Raw genomic sequence first — 15,340 nt, forward strand, 5'->3', positions numbered from 1 at the left:
CTCCTGGCCTTCGCCCCAATCTTACTTTTCTTAGGAATTTAACCTTCTCCCATTCACCTGCTCATTAAACCAGAGCTGGCCTAGACCTTTCTTTTCACTGCTGTCTCTGAAACCTCTCTGCTCCTGGCACAGAGCAGCATTCAGTCAACACCAGTACTGTCTAAAGAAGTAAAGCAATAACTATAAAACTGTCATTCTAGACAAGCATTACTTTAATTCCATAGCCTTTCAGTGGAAAGGAAAATGAAAGTTACCTAGCTGAGTTCAGAAATCCTTCTTGAAGCTAAATGTGGCTAACATCTGTAAATTCAGCACTTCAAAGGCCGAGGCAGGAGAACTGCTGTGAGTCTGAGGATAGCTTGGACTACAGAGAGAGTTCTTGTCTCATGAACAAACAGTCTGTGCAGGTGAGATGACTCCAATGCCAAGCCTGACAACTGGAGGTCCATATTCAGGACCCACAGGTGGATGGGGAAGAACCAACTCCAGAAAACTGTCCTCTGACTTCCACACATGCACCACAGCACATGCACGTTTGCATGCATACATACAAATACATAAATTTCATTTAAAAATTAAAAATAAAAACCAAACCATAAACAAAGAACAAGAAATTAAAAACTTGAAAATATTCTTGATAGGGCCAGGTGGTGGTGGTGCAGGTGTTTAGTCCCAGCACTCGGGAGGCAAAGGCAGATAGATCTCTGAGTTCAGGGCCAACCTGGTCTACAGATCGAGTTCCAGGACAGCCAGGACTACAAAAGCCTGTCTCAAAAATAAGGCCGGGCAGTGGTGGCACACGCCTTTAATCCCAGCACTCGGGAGGCAGAGCCAGGCGGATCTCTGTGAGTTCTAGGCCAGCCTGGACTACCAAGTGAGTTTCAGGAAAGGCGCAAAGCTACACAGAGAAACCCTGTCTCAAAAAACCGGAAAATAAATAAATAAATAAATAAATAAATAAATAAATAAATAAATAAATAAATAAGTAAATAAAAAAAATATTCTTGATAGCATCCCTAATCTTTATTTTACTCAAATAACCTAGACTTTTTCCCTCTCTCTGATGCAAATTTCTGATTTCCCCCATGTGGAAAGGGTTTATTATAATGGGGAGACAGAGAGAAAGAGGGAAAGAGAGAGACAGAGAGAAAGGAGGGAAGCGGAAGTGTGCACACCTGACCACGGGGAAGGGAGGAAGGGAAGAGAGCAAATTTCTTGTTTTTTTTTTTTTTTTTTGGTTTTTTCGAGACAGGGTTTCTCTGTGTAGCTTTGCGCCTTTCCTGGGACTCACTTGGTAGTCCAGGCTGGCCTCGAACTCACAGAGATCCACCTGGCTCTGCCTCCCGAGTGCTGGGATTAAAGGCGTGCGCCACCACCGCCCGGCAAATTTCTTGTTTTTTAAAGATTTATTTTTAATTATGTGTGTGCAGGTGTTTGAGTGTATGTGATACAAATGCCAGTCCCTGGGGAGGCTAGAGGTGTTGGATCCCTGCAGCTGGAGTTATCTGTGGTTGTGAGGCACCCAGGTTAAGTGCTGGGAATCAAACTCAGTTCTTCCACAAGAGTGGTACCCGTCCTAACTGCTCAGCTATCTCTCCAGGCTAAGAATAACAGCAGCAATGATACCACCACCCAGCGACTCACACATCCTAAGTAAGTACTCTACCACTAAGCTACGTGCCCAGCCTAACCTTTTCCCTTTTCCTTTCTGCCTTTGCCCTGGGTGCTGGGATTACAAGGATGAGCCGCCAAGGCCACACCTGTGTGAGCTCTCTAAGACCGAGCTCAAATGCACCTCTTGTTCTAAAGTCTATCACTAATCCTATTCTACCAGAGATGCTATGAAGCGTGATACGTAACAACTACTATTGAATTTGCAGAGACACAACATTCCTTTCAAGTTTTTTCATGAGACTTGCGGCTCTTCATCATCTCAGCAGCCCCATGTCTTTAAAATTGGGGTATTATCGGGGGCATATCCCATAGCATGAAAACTAGTCATCCTTTGTGAGTATGCTACAAAATGGTTTGATACCAATGAATTCTGTGAAAGAACTGAAGGCCTAAATATAGGTTCTCCCTGTTAAGCTTTTGCTTTTACAAACTAATTAAGCCTATTGACATTTCAGGTTTTAAACATGCCATGTTACATCAGCTACTTCTCTCAGCTTCATCTGTGTGTAAGCCTTTCTACTTCTTTAGTCAAAATTTTCAAGATAACATGAAGAGGCTGGTCAGGACCAATACAAACTCTTGTGAATAAAGTATACTGTGTCCTCACAACAGCGCGCAACAATCACTAAAGAACAAATGATATTTAGAGGATGACAATTACAATACTGTTTATTACAAGAAAACGCTGTGATCCTATCAAGTCATGTGACTACACCATCTTATCATTAAGCCACCCAACTGATAAACAGGAATCACACATCTGCAGAATTAAAAATGAAGAGTCCAAACTTACACTGAAAGCTTCCTTGTTGTTTTTAATGGCACACGATTCTTCCACTTTATGGTCCTCTTCCAACGTAACACTGGATGGCTGAGACCAAATAACAGGCATTACAAAGAGTCACAAGAGGAATACCTTGTGTGTTTGATTATCTACTGGTGCTTTGCTTGCACGTATGCTTGTATGAGCGTGTCGGATCCCCTGGAACTGGAGTTATAGACAACGGTGAGCTGCCATGTGGGTGCTGAGAACTGAACCTATATCCTCTGGAAAAACAGCCAGTGCTCTTAACCACAGAGCCATTTCTCCAGCTGGAGGAATACTTTTTGATTTTCAAACTTTAGGAAGCTCAACACCCTTCTTTCACTTAATAATATACATAAATACAACATCATGTCATAATAGAATGAATTTAGAAGCTAAGGCAGGATTATTTATAAACTATACAATGCTTAAATAGTAAGGCAGACTTGAGAAACCCTGTCTGGAAAAAACAAAAAAAAAACCGACTCCAAAACAAGCAAAAAACCATTAACAATCAGTATTGATAACCTCATAGACCTCAAACAATTACAAAATTCTGAAATGTTCACTGAATCATTTTGTGGTTTTTTTTTTTTTGGTTCACTGAATCAAAAGTAACATTTTTGGAGCGTGCGTGGTGGCACATACCTTTAAACCCAGGACTCCGGAGGCAGAGGCAGGTGAATTTCTGAATTTGAGGCCAGCCTGGTCTACAAAGCGAGTTTCAGGATAGCCAAGGCTACACAGAGAAACCCTGCCTCAAACAAACAAAAAAACCCCAAACGAACAAAAAAAAAAGTTTTCAGCTGAGTGTGGTGGTGAAAACCTTTAATCTTAGCGTTCAAAAGGCAGAGGCAGGTGAATCTATGAGTCTGAAGCCAGCCAGGGTTACACAGTTAAGTTCTTGTCTCAAAACAACAAAATTTTCAAATAACAAAATACTTCCTTCTCCAATTCCTGAGGACAAAAAGTATCATTGCTTAATTGAAAGATTTTTTTTCCCCCTTTTCCTGAGACAGGGCTTCTCTGTGTATGCCTGGCTGAGAGAGTCTACTTACCTTAATGTATATTAGAAAAAAAGGAAACCAACCACACTTTTGAACACACGCACACTCTGTAATTCCTCATATTTCTTTTTCTTTGAGACAGGGTCTCTCTACATAGCCCTGGTTATCCTAGAACTCACTCCGTAGACCACAGTGCTTGCCTCTGCCTCCTGAATGCTGGGATTAAAGGTGTCCCAAGTGTATGGACTTGAGTTGGTGGGTGTGCCTGTCTGTGCGCACACATGCAGAAGCCGTAGCAGGACACAGTACAGACCAGTCCTCCTCTCTTGCCCTCTACCTTATCTCTTTTGCGTAGATCTCTCACTTAACTGGAAACTTGTCATTTGGCCATCCATGCTTGTTGGCCAGTGAGCTCTTGGGATCTGTCTGTCTCTGCCCTTAAAATGCTGGCTACACATAAGAAGTGGGTATTGCTAATTCAAACTCAGGTTCTCACACTTGCACAGCAAGCCCTCTCACCCAATGAGCCATCTCCCTTGTCCCAAGAAGTCATCTTTTATAAACCTCAGATAAATAAACCCCTCCTTCAGCCAATTTTCTGCCCATGTTGGGAAATAGAACACCGTTAATTTTAGGCATAGTCATGCAACTATTCTGAGCAAAGGAGGCACATTCAAAGAAAAGTCAGATGGCAGCATTGGTCACTTTGCAGAAGGAACCCAGTGATAGGATACAATCACACATACAGTCAGCACACATCTTCGCCATTTTGGTTTTGATTCAAGGGGATTTCTAGTGTAACAGTAGTTGGCAGCAAAAAGCATAACCACTTAGCATCGAGCCTCAAGGTTAAAATACCTGGGGTAAAAGGCTGAAGGAAGTCTTTTCCACATCATTTTTTTGCTGTTCCTCAAATTGTTTTACTAAATTTGATATAAACCCTTCTATTTCTTGGTGGTACTGCCTGTAGGAGAGGGAAAGATGGACAGATGGTTAGCACCTGGACAGAGTGACACATTAGCAGAGTGAAGTCCTTTGTAGTAGTTTATTTAATTTTATTTTATTTAATAAAAGTCCCATTTATTTTTGTTTTTCAGGTTTGCTACATTAGGGGCTCTGTAACTCAGAATGCTACTCCTTAGAGACTCTACGTATGTATTGTTGCAGCATTAACAGCTTGATTCTGATCATCTATGGGTGTCTGGCACAGAACCTCAAACAGGTGGGAGAATAAGTAGATTTTATTTATAAGTTTCATATACTTAATCTTTAATAGACGATACATACAAATGGCTCAAAACCCAAAAGAAAAGCCTGGCATGATGGTGCATGCCTGTAATGCCAGCATTTCGCAGGCAGGCAGAGGAAGGAGGACAGCTGCAAATCTCAGGCCAGCCAGGGCTACAAAGAGAAGTCACTGTCCCCAAAAACAAAAAACAAACAAAATCCACCGAAGGAGTTACATAATGAAAAGCTTCCTTCCTCTTTTCTCCTATTTCTGCAACATAGGGACATCCAACTTGTTAATACTTTCCATATCCTCCTCAGACTTTCAATGCACATATAAGAAAATGTCCATTTCACATGAAAACTAAAAAAGGCACAACCAAAAAAAAAAAGAAAGAAAGAAAGATGTCTAGCTGTCCAGGTCAAGAACCACACTGATCAAATATTCTGGAGTGATCCCTTTAGGTGTCAAAGAAGTCCAGGTTTTGCTATGCTGGAACAAGGCAGCCAGGGACCTCAGGCAGACCTGACCTTTCATGTCTTTTCTAGCTCCAGCATCTAAGATTCTGAATGCAGAATAACGGATGGATGGTACTGAAGTTAGACCACAAAGCTAGACTAGATTAATACCTTTCTAATCTAGGCTCCACAGTAACCAAGCCCAGGTGTGCCGAGCATCCTGCTTCATGTTGCTGACACACTCACCATCCAAGTTACTCCTAGCTCCCCATGTCTTGGGTTCCACTCGTGGACTACAGCAGGTGATGGGCCTGGACCTTACTCCTTTATCTTCTTGTCCATAGTCAGTGCGTAAGACGATAATAGTGACTCAGGAAGGGCAGGCCACTGCAGGAGTGCACTGAGCCTTGCACTCAGGCATGCCAGAAGGCTTGCAGTAATCAAGTTCTGCTACTGACCAAAAATAACCATGTGGGATGTGGGGGATGTGGGTAGGCTTCACAGACAGCCAATATGGAAAACTGTTATCCACATATGAGAGTGGAGCAGCTAACCTTGTTATTATAGTGGTGGTGGCATTTTTTAGGAGATGGTACTTCCTGAGCTCGCATAGATTCCATTTAAGGACCTGAGGGGCATTTAATATTAGCACATACTGTTTTCCAGTGAGAAAATTAACAGGTACCGAGAGCTGCGCCAGTTTACAGATGTAGGGGTCCAGACTCATTTCAGGTCCCATGACTCTCATACTCTCACTCAAAACGATGATCTCTCATACTTTAACCCTGAAACAATTTAACTAATAAAGATGAGGGCCCTTGAGATGGCTTAGCAGGTAAAGGTGCCTGCAGCCAAGCTTGACTACCTGAGTTCAAGTCCCTGGACCCACATGGGAGAGGAAAGAACTGACTCCTACAAGTTGTCCTTTGACTACCACATTCCTGCACCATGGCACACACATAAAAACACACAATAAATAAAATGCAATAAAAAAGAATAAAGATACAAATACAAATGCAAATAGTTATTTACAGAATCCAGTTTTATATACACATAAACTCACATGTAAGAAAAAAAACTACTTACTTTGAAATAGCATTGTTCATAAACAGAATTTGTAATAAGGGTCCATCTATCTTAGTATTGCTCACCAGTATGCCACTAAAACAGAAGTTAAACATAGTCTTAGAAGACAGTAAAGTACATACATAGCACTTAGAAGCACATGAGTTTTGTGATTACAATTATTCTTTGCTGAGACAAGGCCTCCTCAGTTGCCCTACCTCGCGTCATGCTTGGGATCCTTCTACTTGAGCCTGCCCAGTGCTGGGATCACAGGTGTACACTACCACAGCCAACTGACTTTTGTAACCGTAAGGACTAAAGATCATGTAATATTCTGCAAACAAGACCAAGAGGGCTGGGGATGCAGCCTGTGCTGGACAGCTTGCTCAGCACACGAAAGGGCCTTGGCTTCCAAGTCTAGCCAAACAAGTAAGGTGAAGACAAGAAGCATAAGAGCTCCAGCTTTCTCATGCAAAATCTAAGTTTTCCTCTAGTCTACTACCTTTAGTGGTTTGAACAAAACATGTCTTTTTTTAATAATTTATTTTTATTTAATGTGTAAATTTATTTTTTTTATTTGCCTAAATGTCTGTCTGTGGGAGGGTGTCAGAAGCCCTGGAACTGGAGTTACAGACAGGTGTGAGCTGCCATGTGGGTGCTGAGAACTGAACCTGGGTCCCCTGGATGAGCAGCCAGGACTCTTAACAACTGAGCCATCTCTCCAGCCCTGAAACCTATCTCTTTATTGTGTTGTACTCAGTGTATGCACAATACACTGTGTGGGTGCACGTCATATGTGCACGGGGAGGGAGGCCAGAAGGGAAAGTCCAAGTGTCTGTCTGTTTTATGAGATAGGGTGCTTAGATTCTAATTATACAGCAAACACCTTTTTTTTTTTTTTTTTTTTTTGGTTTTTCGAGACAGGGTTTCTCTGTGTAGCTTTGGTGCCTGTCCTGGAACTCACTCTGTAGACCAGGCTGGCCTCAAACTCACAGACTTTATGTTTGCCTGTGTGTCTCCCGAGGGCTGGGACTAAAGGTATGCGCCACCAGTACCCAGCTACTCACAGGGATCATACTGACTCTGCTTCCCAAGTGGTCATTAACAGCCTGCACCTCCATGCCTAGCATAGAAATTATCTCAACAGTTAAAAAAAAAAAAAAAAAAGTTCACACACTCCCCAAAGAACCATAGTCAATCTTTTTAGTTTTTTTGTTTTTCGAGACAGGGTACCTGTCCTGGATCTTGCTCTGTAGACCAGGCTGGCCTCAAACTCACAGAGATCCTCCTGGCTCTGCCTCCTGAGTACTGGGATTAAAGGTACGTGCCACCACTGCCTGGTTTTAGTTTTTAACAAAGTTTCTTTAGCAAGAGGTCAGTTTCCTTACAAATCAGGGCAGCAAGGAAGAGGACAAGCAGGCAGGTTACAAGAATATACTTCCAAACATTTCCACATGAATTTGGTTTGGAAGTATAAAGGAAAACTAAACACTTCATAAATAAATGAATTTTTATTTTATTATAGACTCCTGGAGGCCAAAGCACATTGCTTTAACCACTACAATCCAAGATTCACACAACTTGGGAATTGTAGGCAGCACGGCTCCCAGTTTAAGGCCGGTATGGGCCAGAGTGAATTCTAGGTAAGCCTGACCTATAACTGTATGAGGTCCTAGTACCACGAGAGACCTCAGTTGACAAAGTGGCTCAGCTGATAGCTTGCCTACAATGCACACCTGTAATACCAAGACTCAGAAGGTAGAGACAGAGGATCAAAGGTTCGAGATCATCACAGCTACACAATGAGTCCTAGGATAGCTCCGGCTACATGAGGCCCTACCTGAAAATTTAGTCACAATCTAGCCAGTACACGAACAAACAATAAAAAGTACAGGGTAACCTCCTCGTTCCAAAGCCTGAAACTATTTCAACTGGACACGACTCCTATCTGCAACGCCAGCATTTGGGAAGTTAAGGCAGGAGGCATGCCCTGAGTTTGAGAGCAGCCTGGGCTATACAGACCCTGTTGAAAGAAAGAAAAAAGGGAAGGAAGGGATGGGGAAACAAAGGCAAAAAAGAGGAAGAACCAACCATTCCACATAAATTAGTACTTTAGGCAGAGAGTGGTGCCACGTGTTTTTAATCCCAGCACTGGGAAAGAAGAGGTGGCTGGGTTAGAAACCAGCCTGGTATATATAAAGTGAACTCCAAGCCAGCCAAGACTACAAAGTGAGACCCTGACTCAAAAAAATAAAATAAAAATGAATTTAGTGACTTATTAAATTCATATTGCGATGCCAGCATTTAGTATGTTTGTTATGACCATATATGTCTGAATATATGCCTACACGCTGTACTTCCTCAAAAGCACCTTGCCTTTTCTCCTTCTGAAGTGCTATGTTTTGACAGACTTGGTGGCACCAGGCATGTTCCCAGCACTCAGGGGAGGCAGAGGGTCAGCAGTTCAAGGCCACCCTCAGCTTCACTGTGAGCTGTGGCCAGCGTAGGCAACAACACAACAACAGTGAGACTGTCTCAACAAAACACAAAACTGCTATACCATGCACTATCTGTATTAATCAAATATTTTACTTGTATAAATAATGCTAGTGTGGCGGCTTACATCTGTAATCCCAGCACTTTCAAGGCTAAGGAACAAGGTCCAATAAATTTAAGGCCAGTCTAAGCAATAGAGTGAATTCCAGGCTAGTTTGAGTTACAAGGTGAAACCCTGTCTCAGTAAGCCGACTCTTGCTCAAAAAACAAAACCAACCAATAATAATAATCTGTAAAGAAATCATCAGCTAAAGTAACTGTAAACTTATTTTTTTTTCTGTAAACTTATTTTATCTTCCTGGAAATGTGTGTTGAATATGAATAGCTGGGTTTGACTTGCTTTTCTGAACAATCAGGCAAAATTTTTTGGATTCAGAAAAGTGACCCATTAAGTCCCTTTAAATGTTTAGCCCACTTACCAGAATTCCTCTATACCCATAAGTCAACAATAAAGAAGTTACTGAATTCTTCATCGTATTCTGAATAAACGGTAATACCAAAATCCCACCACCTCTTACTCCGTGATTAACGCGATGAACAGCAAGAGGCATCTCAGGTGTAATTTCAAGATCTCATACCTGGGTCTTGTCAGAATGTTCAATTTTCTTTTAAGTTCTTGATGTTATTACTCGTTAAGGAATATCAGTCATCGAAAAACACAATTATGCAGGTCATAAGATTCAACCACTGTAACTCCCACTTTCGTTATCCAAACGTTAGAAATGTAACGGAAAGACCTGCAAGTGTTTTGAGGAAGACACACTGAGCTCGTGTTTTGGACCTAAACATTAAATACAGTTTTCGGCCCTTTGAACGTATATTCTAAGACATGATACTGAAGTTCAGTAACAGTCTAGGAGATTAACCCAAAGTGTCAGTTAAGACAACGGTGTCCCTGGAACGAGCCAAAGCAGCCAATTAGGAAAATTTCCCATGTCAAAGCATCATGATAGATGACAAAAAAAAGGCAAAAGAGCAAAATGTTAACAAGAACGCGGGATTGTATCTATGGATACGAAATGCACAAATCTCTCAACCCGCTAGTATTTTATAAATATTCATAATAAAGTGTCAGACTTCAAAAACTGACACATCAACCACTCTCGGGACTCATCATCAGTTTAAAAAGCAGAGTTACCTGAACCAAAACTACCCGCGCATGGCAGACTTAAGAAACTTATGAATGAAAGTTAGCGTACTAGCAAATCCAGAAACTCTGTCATCATGTTAATAATAAAGTCAATTGGGAAATTTGGCGCGTTTTTCCCAGGGCACTGCCATGCAAGCCAACTCAGAGCGGAAGACCTCTAACAAGGAAAACTATCGCGCGCCCATTCACCACTTCTCTTTGCACGCGCATTCTTCAAGGCTCCCCCCCCCCCCCCCGACACTGCATCCCCGCGGCCCCCCACTCCAGGGGGATCCGATCCCCGCGTCTTCAAACATACATCACGACTGTCTCCCCTTGAGCCCAGAAAATAAACTAGCGTGACCCCAAAGAGAGGGAGAGAGGAGTCGGGAACCGTTTACAATGTAACTGTGAAGGCAGCCCTGGGTTGGGGGGTCGGGGGGGGGGGTCCACACGGGAGGAGTCTCCCCTGGAAGGGTTTGCGCGCAGGCCGCAGCCCGAGCCCGCCCGCCCGCCCGCCCGCCGAGCCGCGGGACTTGGAATGCTGACCCTCTTGGAATTTCCCCCGCGCCCGCACCCGCCGCCACCGAGACCCCACGTCCCGGGTGACAGGGCCAAACCGGAAGGATATTCTCGGCGCGGAGTTGCTGGATGGTTTCCTCGCAGTGCCGAAGCTGCTCCTGGAGCTCCGCGTCCCCCACCCCATTCTCGTCGTCGTCGTCCTCCTCCTCCTCCTCGTCGTCCTTGAAGCGGGTGTGAACGGGCTTCGGGGTCGACTCCTCTTGAGGGTCAAACGCCTCGAATAACTCTAGGTCGCCAAAATCCACACCCGCGGCCATTTTGGGTTGTGGGGAAGAGGCGGGGGCAAGGGGGCGAAGGTTGTAGGGCAGCGCCGCTCTCCCTGGAGGCTTTTCTCCACACGCAGGCCTTCGAAGCCGCTCTAGAGGCGGGACTTGCCCGGAGACTACAACTCCCAGAATGCCACAGCCTCCCTCCTGCCTCCTGCCCACTGGGACCTGGAGCGTGGCACACTGGGACGTGTGGTTTCTAAGCGACCGGGCTGATTGTTTGCGTTGCACACTGGGATTGATCTTTTTTCAAACGATTCCGAATGAATCGAACAATATGGATTGTCCGCGTTAGGCATCCGAAAGCTGAAGAATCAGAGCCGGATACATGGTTTATGACAGATTGTGGTACGTTTGCCCCACGTCAGAAAGAGAAAACAGGAACTCTAGCTTTGCTGCAGACATTTGTGCTCGTAGACACAAGCCACTTTGGTTTATTGTGCTTGTTTTATTTTTTAAATGAATGTAAGCAAAATTAGGTCATTACATTGTTTTCGATTTCTCTCAGGAGGCTTTTTGTGGGTTCACCATTCATTCATTCAATATATCTTCACTGCCTGCAATGTGTCAGACACTTCTCTAGGACCAGAGTACTATGTCTGCCCTCCTGAACGCTTATCAGGAACAAAACAAACAAACAAACAAACAAACAAAAAACCAAACCCAGAAAACCCCGTAATTATGAATGTTTCTGCTTTCTTGTCGCGCGGGGTTTGAATGGCTATTTGTCATCACATGTTAAAAATACAGGAAATTATAGCGTGTAACAAAGAAACAATATAGTTAGGTCATCTGTGGCACAGTTAGAATCGGGAATTCAAGGGCATCCTCAGAGACAAGGTTGAGGTGAGCCTGGGCTACATAAGATAGCCTGTCTATCCTCCCTTCTTAGAAAGAAAAAGAAAGAAGAAAAGAAGAAAAAAAATACCCTGTTGGTTTCTGTCAGTGAAGGGAAGAACACGAACTGAAATGGGAAAGATTAAGTGGGCAAATTGGTGGCCGGGGTAGAGAAAGAAAATGAAGATAAAGGCAAAGTGGAGCACAATGAAATCTGGAACATTAGCCAAGTTCTCCTAGACTGCCTACCAACTAAAATCCTAAAACATTTTAAACAGATGGTACGTTCGTGATAGCAAACTTACCTTTTGATAAGATAGTCTTGATTAAAAGATAGAGCACAAATGAAATAAAACAGTTCACTGAGGCTAGCAAACAGACTGATAGGTTTTCATAGTAAAGCAGGAAACTGTAGCTTGTGGGGACTGGGTGAGGGTGGGGTCCTAGAGATTGTAGCTCTGATTTGTATGATGCTGAGGCTTTGCACTCCGGCACCGAAAAGGGGGTGGGGGAAGCAAGCTTGGATTATAGCAGCAATAGTGGTGGGGGAAAAAGGTATGTAGAAGTAGAAAATATTTAAAAGATAAGAGCAAGGGGCTAGAGAGATGGCTCAGTGGTTAAGAGCACTGGCTACTCTTCCAAAGGACCCAGGTTCAATTCCCAGCACCGACATGTCAGCTCACAACGGTGTGTAACTCCTGTTCTAGGGGATCTGATCCCCTTACACAGACATACATGCATATAAAACATCAATGTACATCAAATACAAATAAATTATAAAAAAAAAAGATAAGAGCAGAATGTGTGTTGGTTAAAGGTATTGAGAGAAAGGGAATAGTATGTAGTTGCCAGTGTTGGGACTTTAACTGGTCAAATAAGTGGTCATTTGAAATAAATGGGATATGGAGACATTTTGGGAATGGAGATGGTTTTATTTTGATGTGATACCTTGAAGCGGCAATTCATCCTACAGACAATAGAGAGGAAACTAGGCCTGTGGAAGATCTATTTTTTTAAAAGTCTTTTTTTTTTTTTGTTTTGTTTTTTGTTTTTCGAGACAGGGTTTCTCTGTGTAGCTTTGCGCCTTTCCTGGAACTCACTTGGTAGCCCAGGCCGGCCTCGAACTCACAGAGATCTGCCTGGCTCTGCCTCCCGAGTGCTGGGATTAAAGGCGTGCGCCACTAAAAGTCTTTTTTTAGTGGTGTTGGGTATTAAACTCAGGACCTCGTACACACTAGGGTGGACTTTGAAATGTGTTAACAGGTACAGGCACTTATGATTCCAGCATGTGCTTTGCTGCTGATCGGTACCACAGGTAGCCATACGTCCCTTCTGTCAGAAGTAAGGAAAATGAGTTTCACAAATTCCAGAGGAATGATGCCTTTTATCTAACTGCCAGAAATCCTATTTCTAGCTCTTTGGACTGCCTTTTGGGGTGTGGGGAACTGTTTGCTTTGGACCTGACAGATGGAGATTGATGAAGGCCACATGAAAATAAGAGGCCGATCTCTACAGAGGCATACTGTCTAATCAGAATGAACGCAGTAGTCTCTCCAGAGTAGAGACGTGCACTGGGGGCTTGGAGTTTTATGTGCCAGAAGGGAATTTGGGGGTGGGAATATTTCAGTCTGCAGACCAATTTCTGTTTTCCCAAAGACAATTTTGGTGGAGGTCTTCCTCATGCTGGCATCTTTCAGTTCTCCTGAGAGGGTCTAGTGACATGTTGATCCCCTCAGGAGCCTTCCTGCTATTCTTATCCTCTCAACTCTTCCAGCTCCAAGTTCTTCAGGCTACCTGAGGCTTCTAGGTGACTAATCCTTTAAGGTCTTACAAGTTTATTTTTTACATACAGACTTGCATGATCTCTTTCCCTGGGTAGATGGGTCACGAATAATCCACTCTAACGTCAAACATCACTTAGCCCAATTTAACCAAGTCTGCCCTTCCAGTAGTGATGGAAACCTTTAGTACATGCTCAGGATGTATTTCCAGATCAGTCTGTGGCTGTTGGAGCCAACCTGGCAAAAATAAGAACTCAAGAAAATTTTATCAAGAAAAATTTAATGGGTGACTACCAATAGAGCTGGTGGTGACTCATCTTGCCATCAGTGGGCCAATGAGTGGGAAAAAAAAAATGTGCTGGGCAAGTGGATCTGAGTTTGAGGCCAGCCCCAAATTCCAGGACAGCCAGGGCTATACAGAGAAACCCTGTCATAATACAGCTGGGGGAATGGCTCTGTTTGCAGTGATGGTCTTAGGAGACTTTTGAGAGGTCATGTATCCCAGTTCATTTGGTGCTGGAGATCAAATACATGGCTAGGCAAATGGAGCAACTGCACTATATTCCCTAGGCCCTTCCGAGTTGCCTAGGCAGACCTGGGGCAATCTTCCCGTCTTAGCCTCCCTAGGGATAGGATTCCAGCATCTAAGCCTTTCTTCCCTTTCTCCAAGAGACATAATAGAAGGAAAACAAATGTCAGGCTTTTGAGGGACTATGGGGGTTGGATTCATGATTAAAAACTACAGAAATGAGCTAATGGGATGAGCGGGAGATCGAAAGGATTCTAATTTAAACTAAGCGTGTTACCCTTTATCCTTTATATAAAATAATTTTCTGGTCCTGTTTTTTGCCTGGATCTATGTGTACCATACATGTGCAGTGATCATGGAGGTTAGGTGTCAGAGCCCAGGTAACACAAATAAGAATTTGCAGGCTGTCATATACTGGAAACTGAATCCAAGTTTTTCAGCCTTATTTATGAAAACCTTTTTTTTTTTTTTACTCAGTCTCTCTCTTGCAGGCAAAGCTAGGTCAGTATATCTAGTTCAGAATTAATTCTCCTGGCAAGTATGCATAAAATAATTCTTGTGGGGTGGGGGTGGGGGTGGTGGCGGCGGCGCACACGCCTTTAATCCCAGCATCAGGGAGGCAGAGTAAGGTGGATCTCTGTGAGTTCAAGGCCAGCCTGGTCTACAAAGCGAGTTCCAAGACAGACTCCGAAGGTACACAGAGAAACCCTGTCTCAAAACAAAAACAAACAAAAAATTTTAATTCTTGCCTGCAGCTCCTTCCTTTGATCTATATAAGTCATTCACCATCATTTTAGCTGGTGATTTCAAAGATTTCAAAGCTCTAGCCTTCCAGGTGCTTGGGTTATTGACCAGACTACCACACTCAGCTCCTCAAAGTTGTTTCTAGCCAAGTGGTGGTATTTATGCTTGTAATACCAGCAATCGGGAGAAAGAGGCAGGTAGATCTCCGAGTTTGAGGCCAGCCTGGTCTACAAAGTGAGTTCCAGCACAGCCAAGGCTATACAGACAAACACTGTCTCAAAACACCCACTCCTCCCCCACAAAAAAGTTGTTTCTAATGTCTCAGTTTCTGATAAGACTGCAAAGGGCTAATGAGCAAGTAGCATACAACAGACTTGTTATAAGGCACTTTATTAATATAAAAGTGCTCACATCCCTTTAATGCATTAACCTACTTCCTGAATAACATGGACTAACAAATACTGCACATCAATTCTGCCTTATAATAATAGGAAAACTACTATTTTAATAAATTTGCTCCATTCACCTTCCCTTTACATTTCTGCGCACTGTAGTATTGCTTATACCCTAAAACAGCTTCTGTAAAAAAGCATTTATAGCCAGTGTTTTTTAATTGTAACATCAACGCTACATACAACAGACTCAAACAAGAACACCAGGTAACTTAAATTAACACCAG

The 15,340-nt window shown here is 43.2% G+C and overlaps 1 protein-coding gene across 2 annotated transcripts; it reads right to left on the minus strand.

Moving 5' to 3' along the window:
• Positions 1–1,430: 1,430 nt before the first annotated feature.
• Zcchc8 (zinc finger CCHC-type containing 8) lies at positions 1,431–11,089 on the minus strand. 2 transcript variants are annotated; one of them, XM_059249601.1, is made up of 5 exons: positions 10,552–11,078; positions 9,372–9,412; positions 6,259–6,333; positions 4,345–4,450; positions 1,431–2,545 (listed from the first exon to the last, which is right to left on the minus strand). In XM_059249601.1, the coding sequence occupies exons 1-5, from the start codon at positions 10,759–10,761 to the stop codon at positions 2,384–2,386; spliced, it is 594 nt and encodes a 197-aa protein (XP_059105584.1). In that variant the 5' UTR covers positions 10,762–11,078; the 3' UTR covers positions 1,431–2,383. The 2 variants fall into 2 exon arrangements, with proteins under 2 accessions (XP_059105584.1, XP_059105585.1); XM_059249602.1 differs by lacking the exon at positions 6,259–6,333 and having other exon boundaries at positions 10,552–11,089.
• Positions 11,090–15,340: the final 4,251 nt, after the last annotated feature.

The sequence above is a fragment of the Peromyscus eremicus genome, chromosome 23, assembly GCF_949786415.1.
Source record: "Peromyscus eremicus chromosome 23, PerEre_H2_v1, whole genome shotgun sequence".
In the NCBI taxonomy this organism is placed as follows: domain Eukaryota; kingdom Metazoa; phylum Chordata; class Mammalia; order Rodentia; family Cricetidae; genus Peromyscus; species Peromyscus eremicus.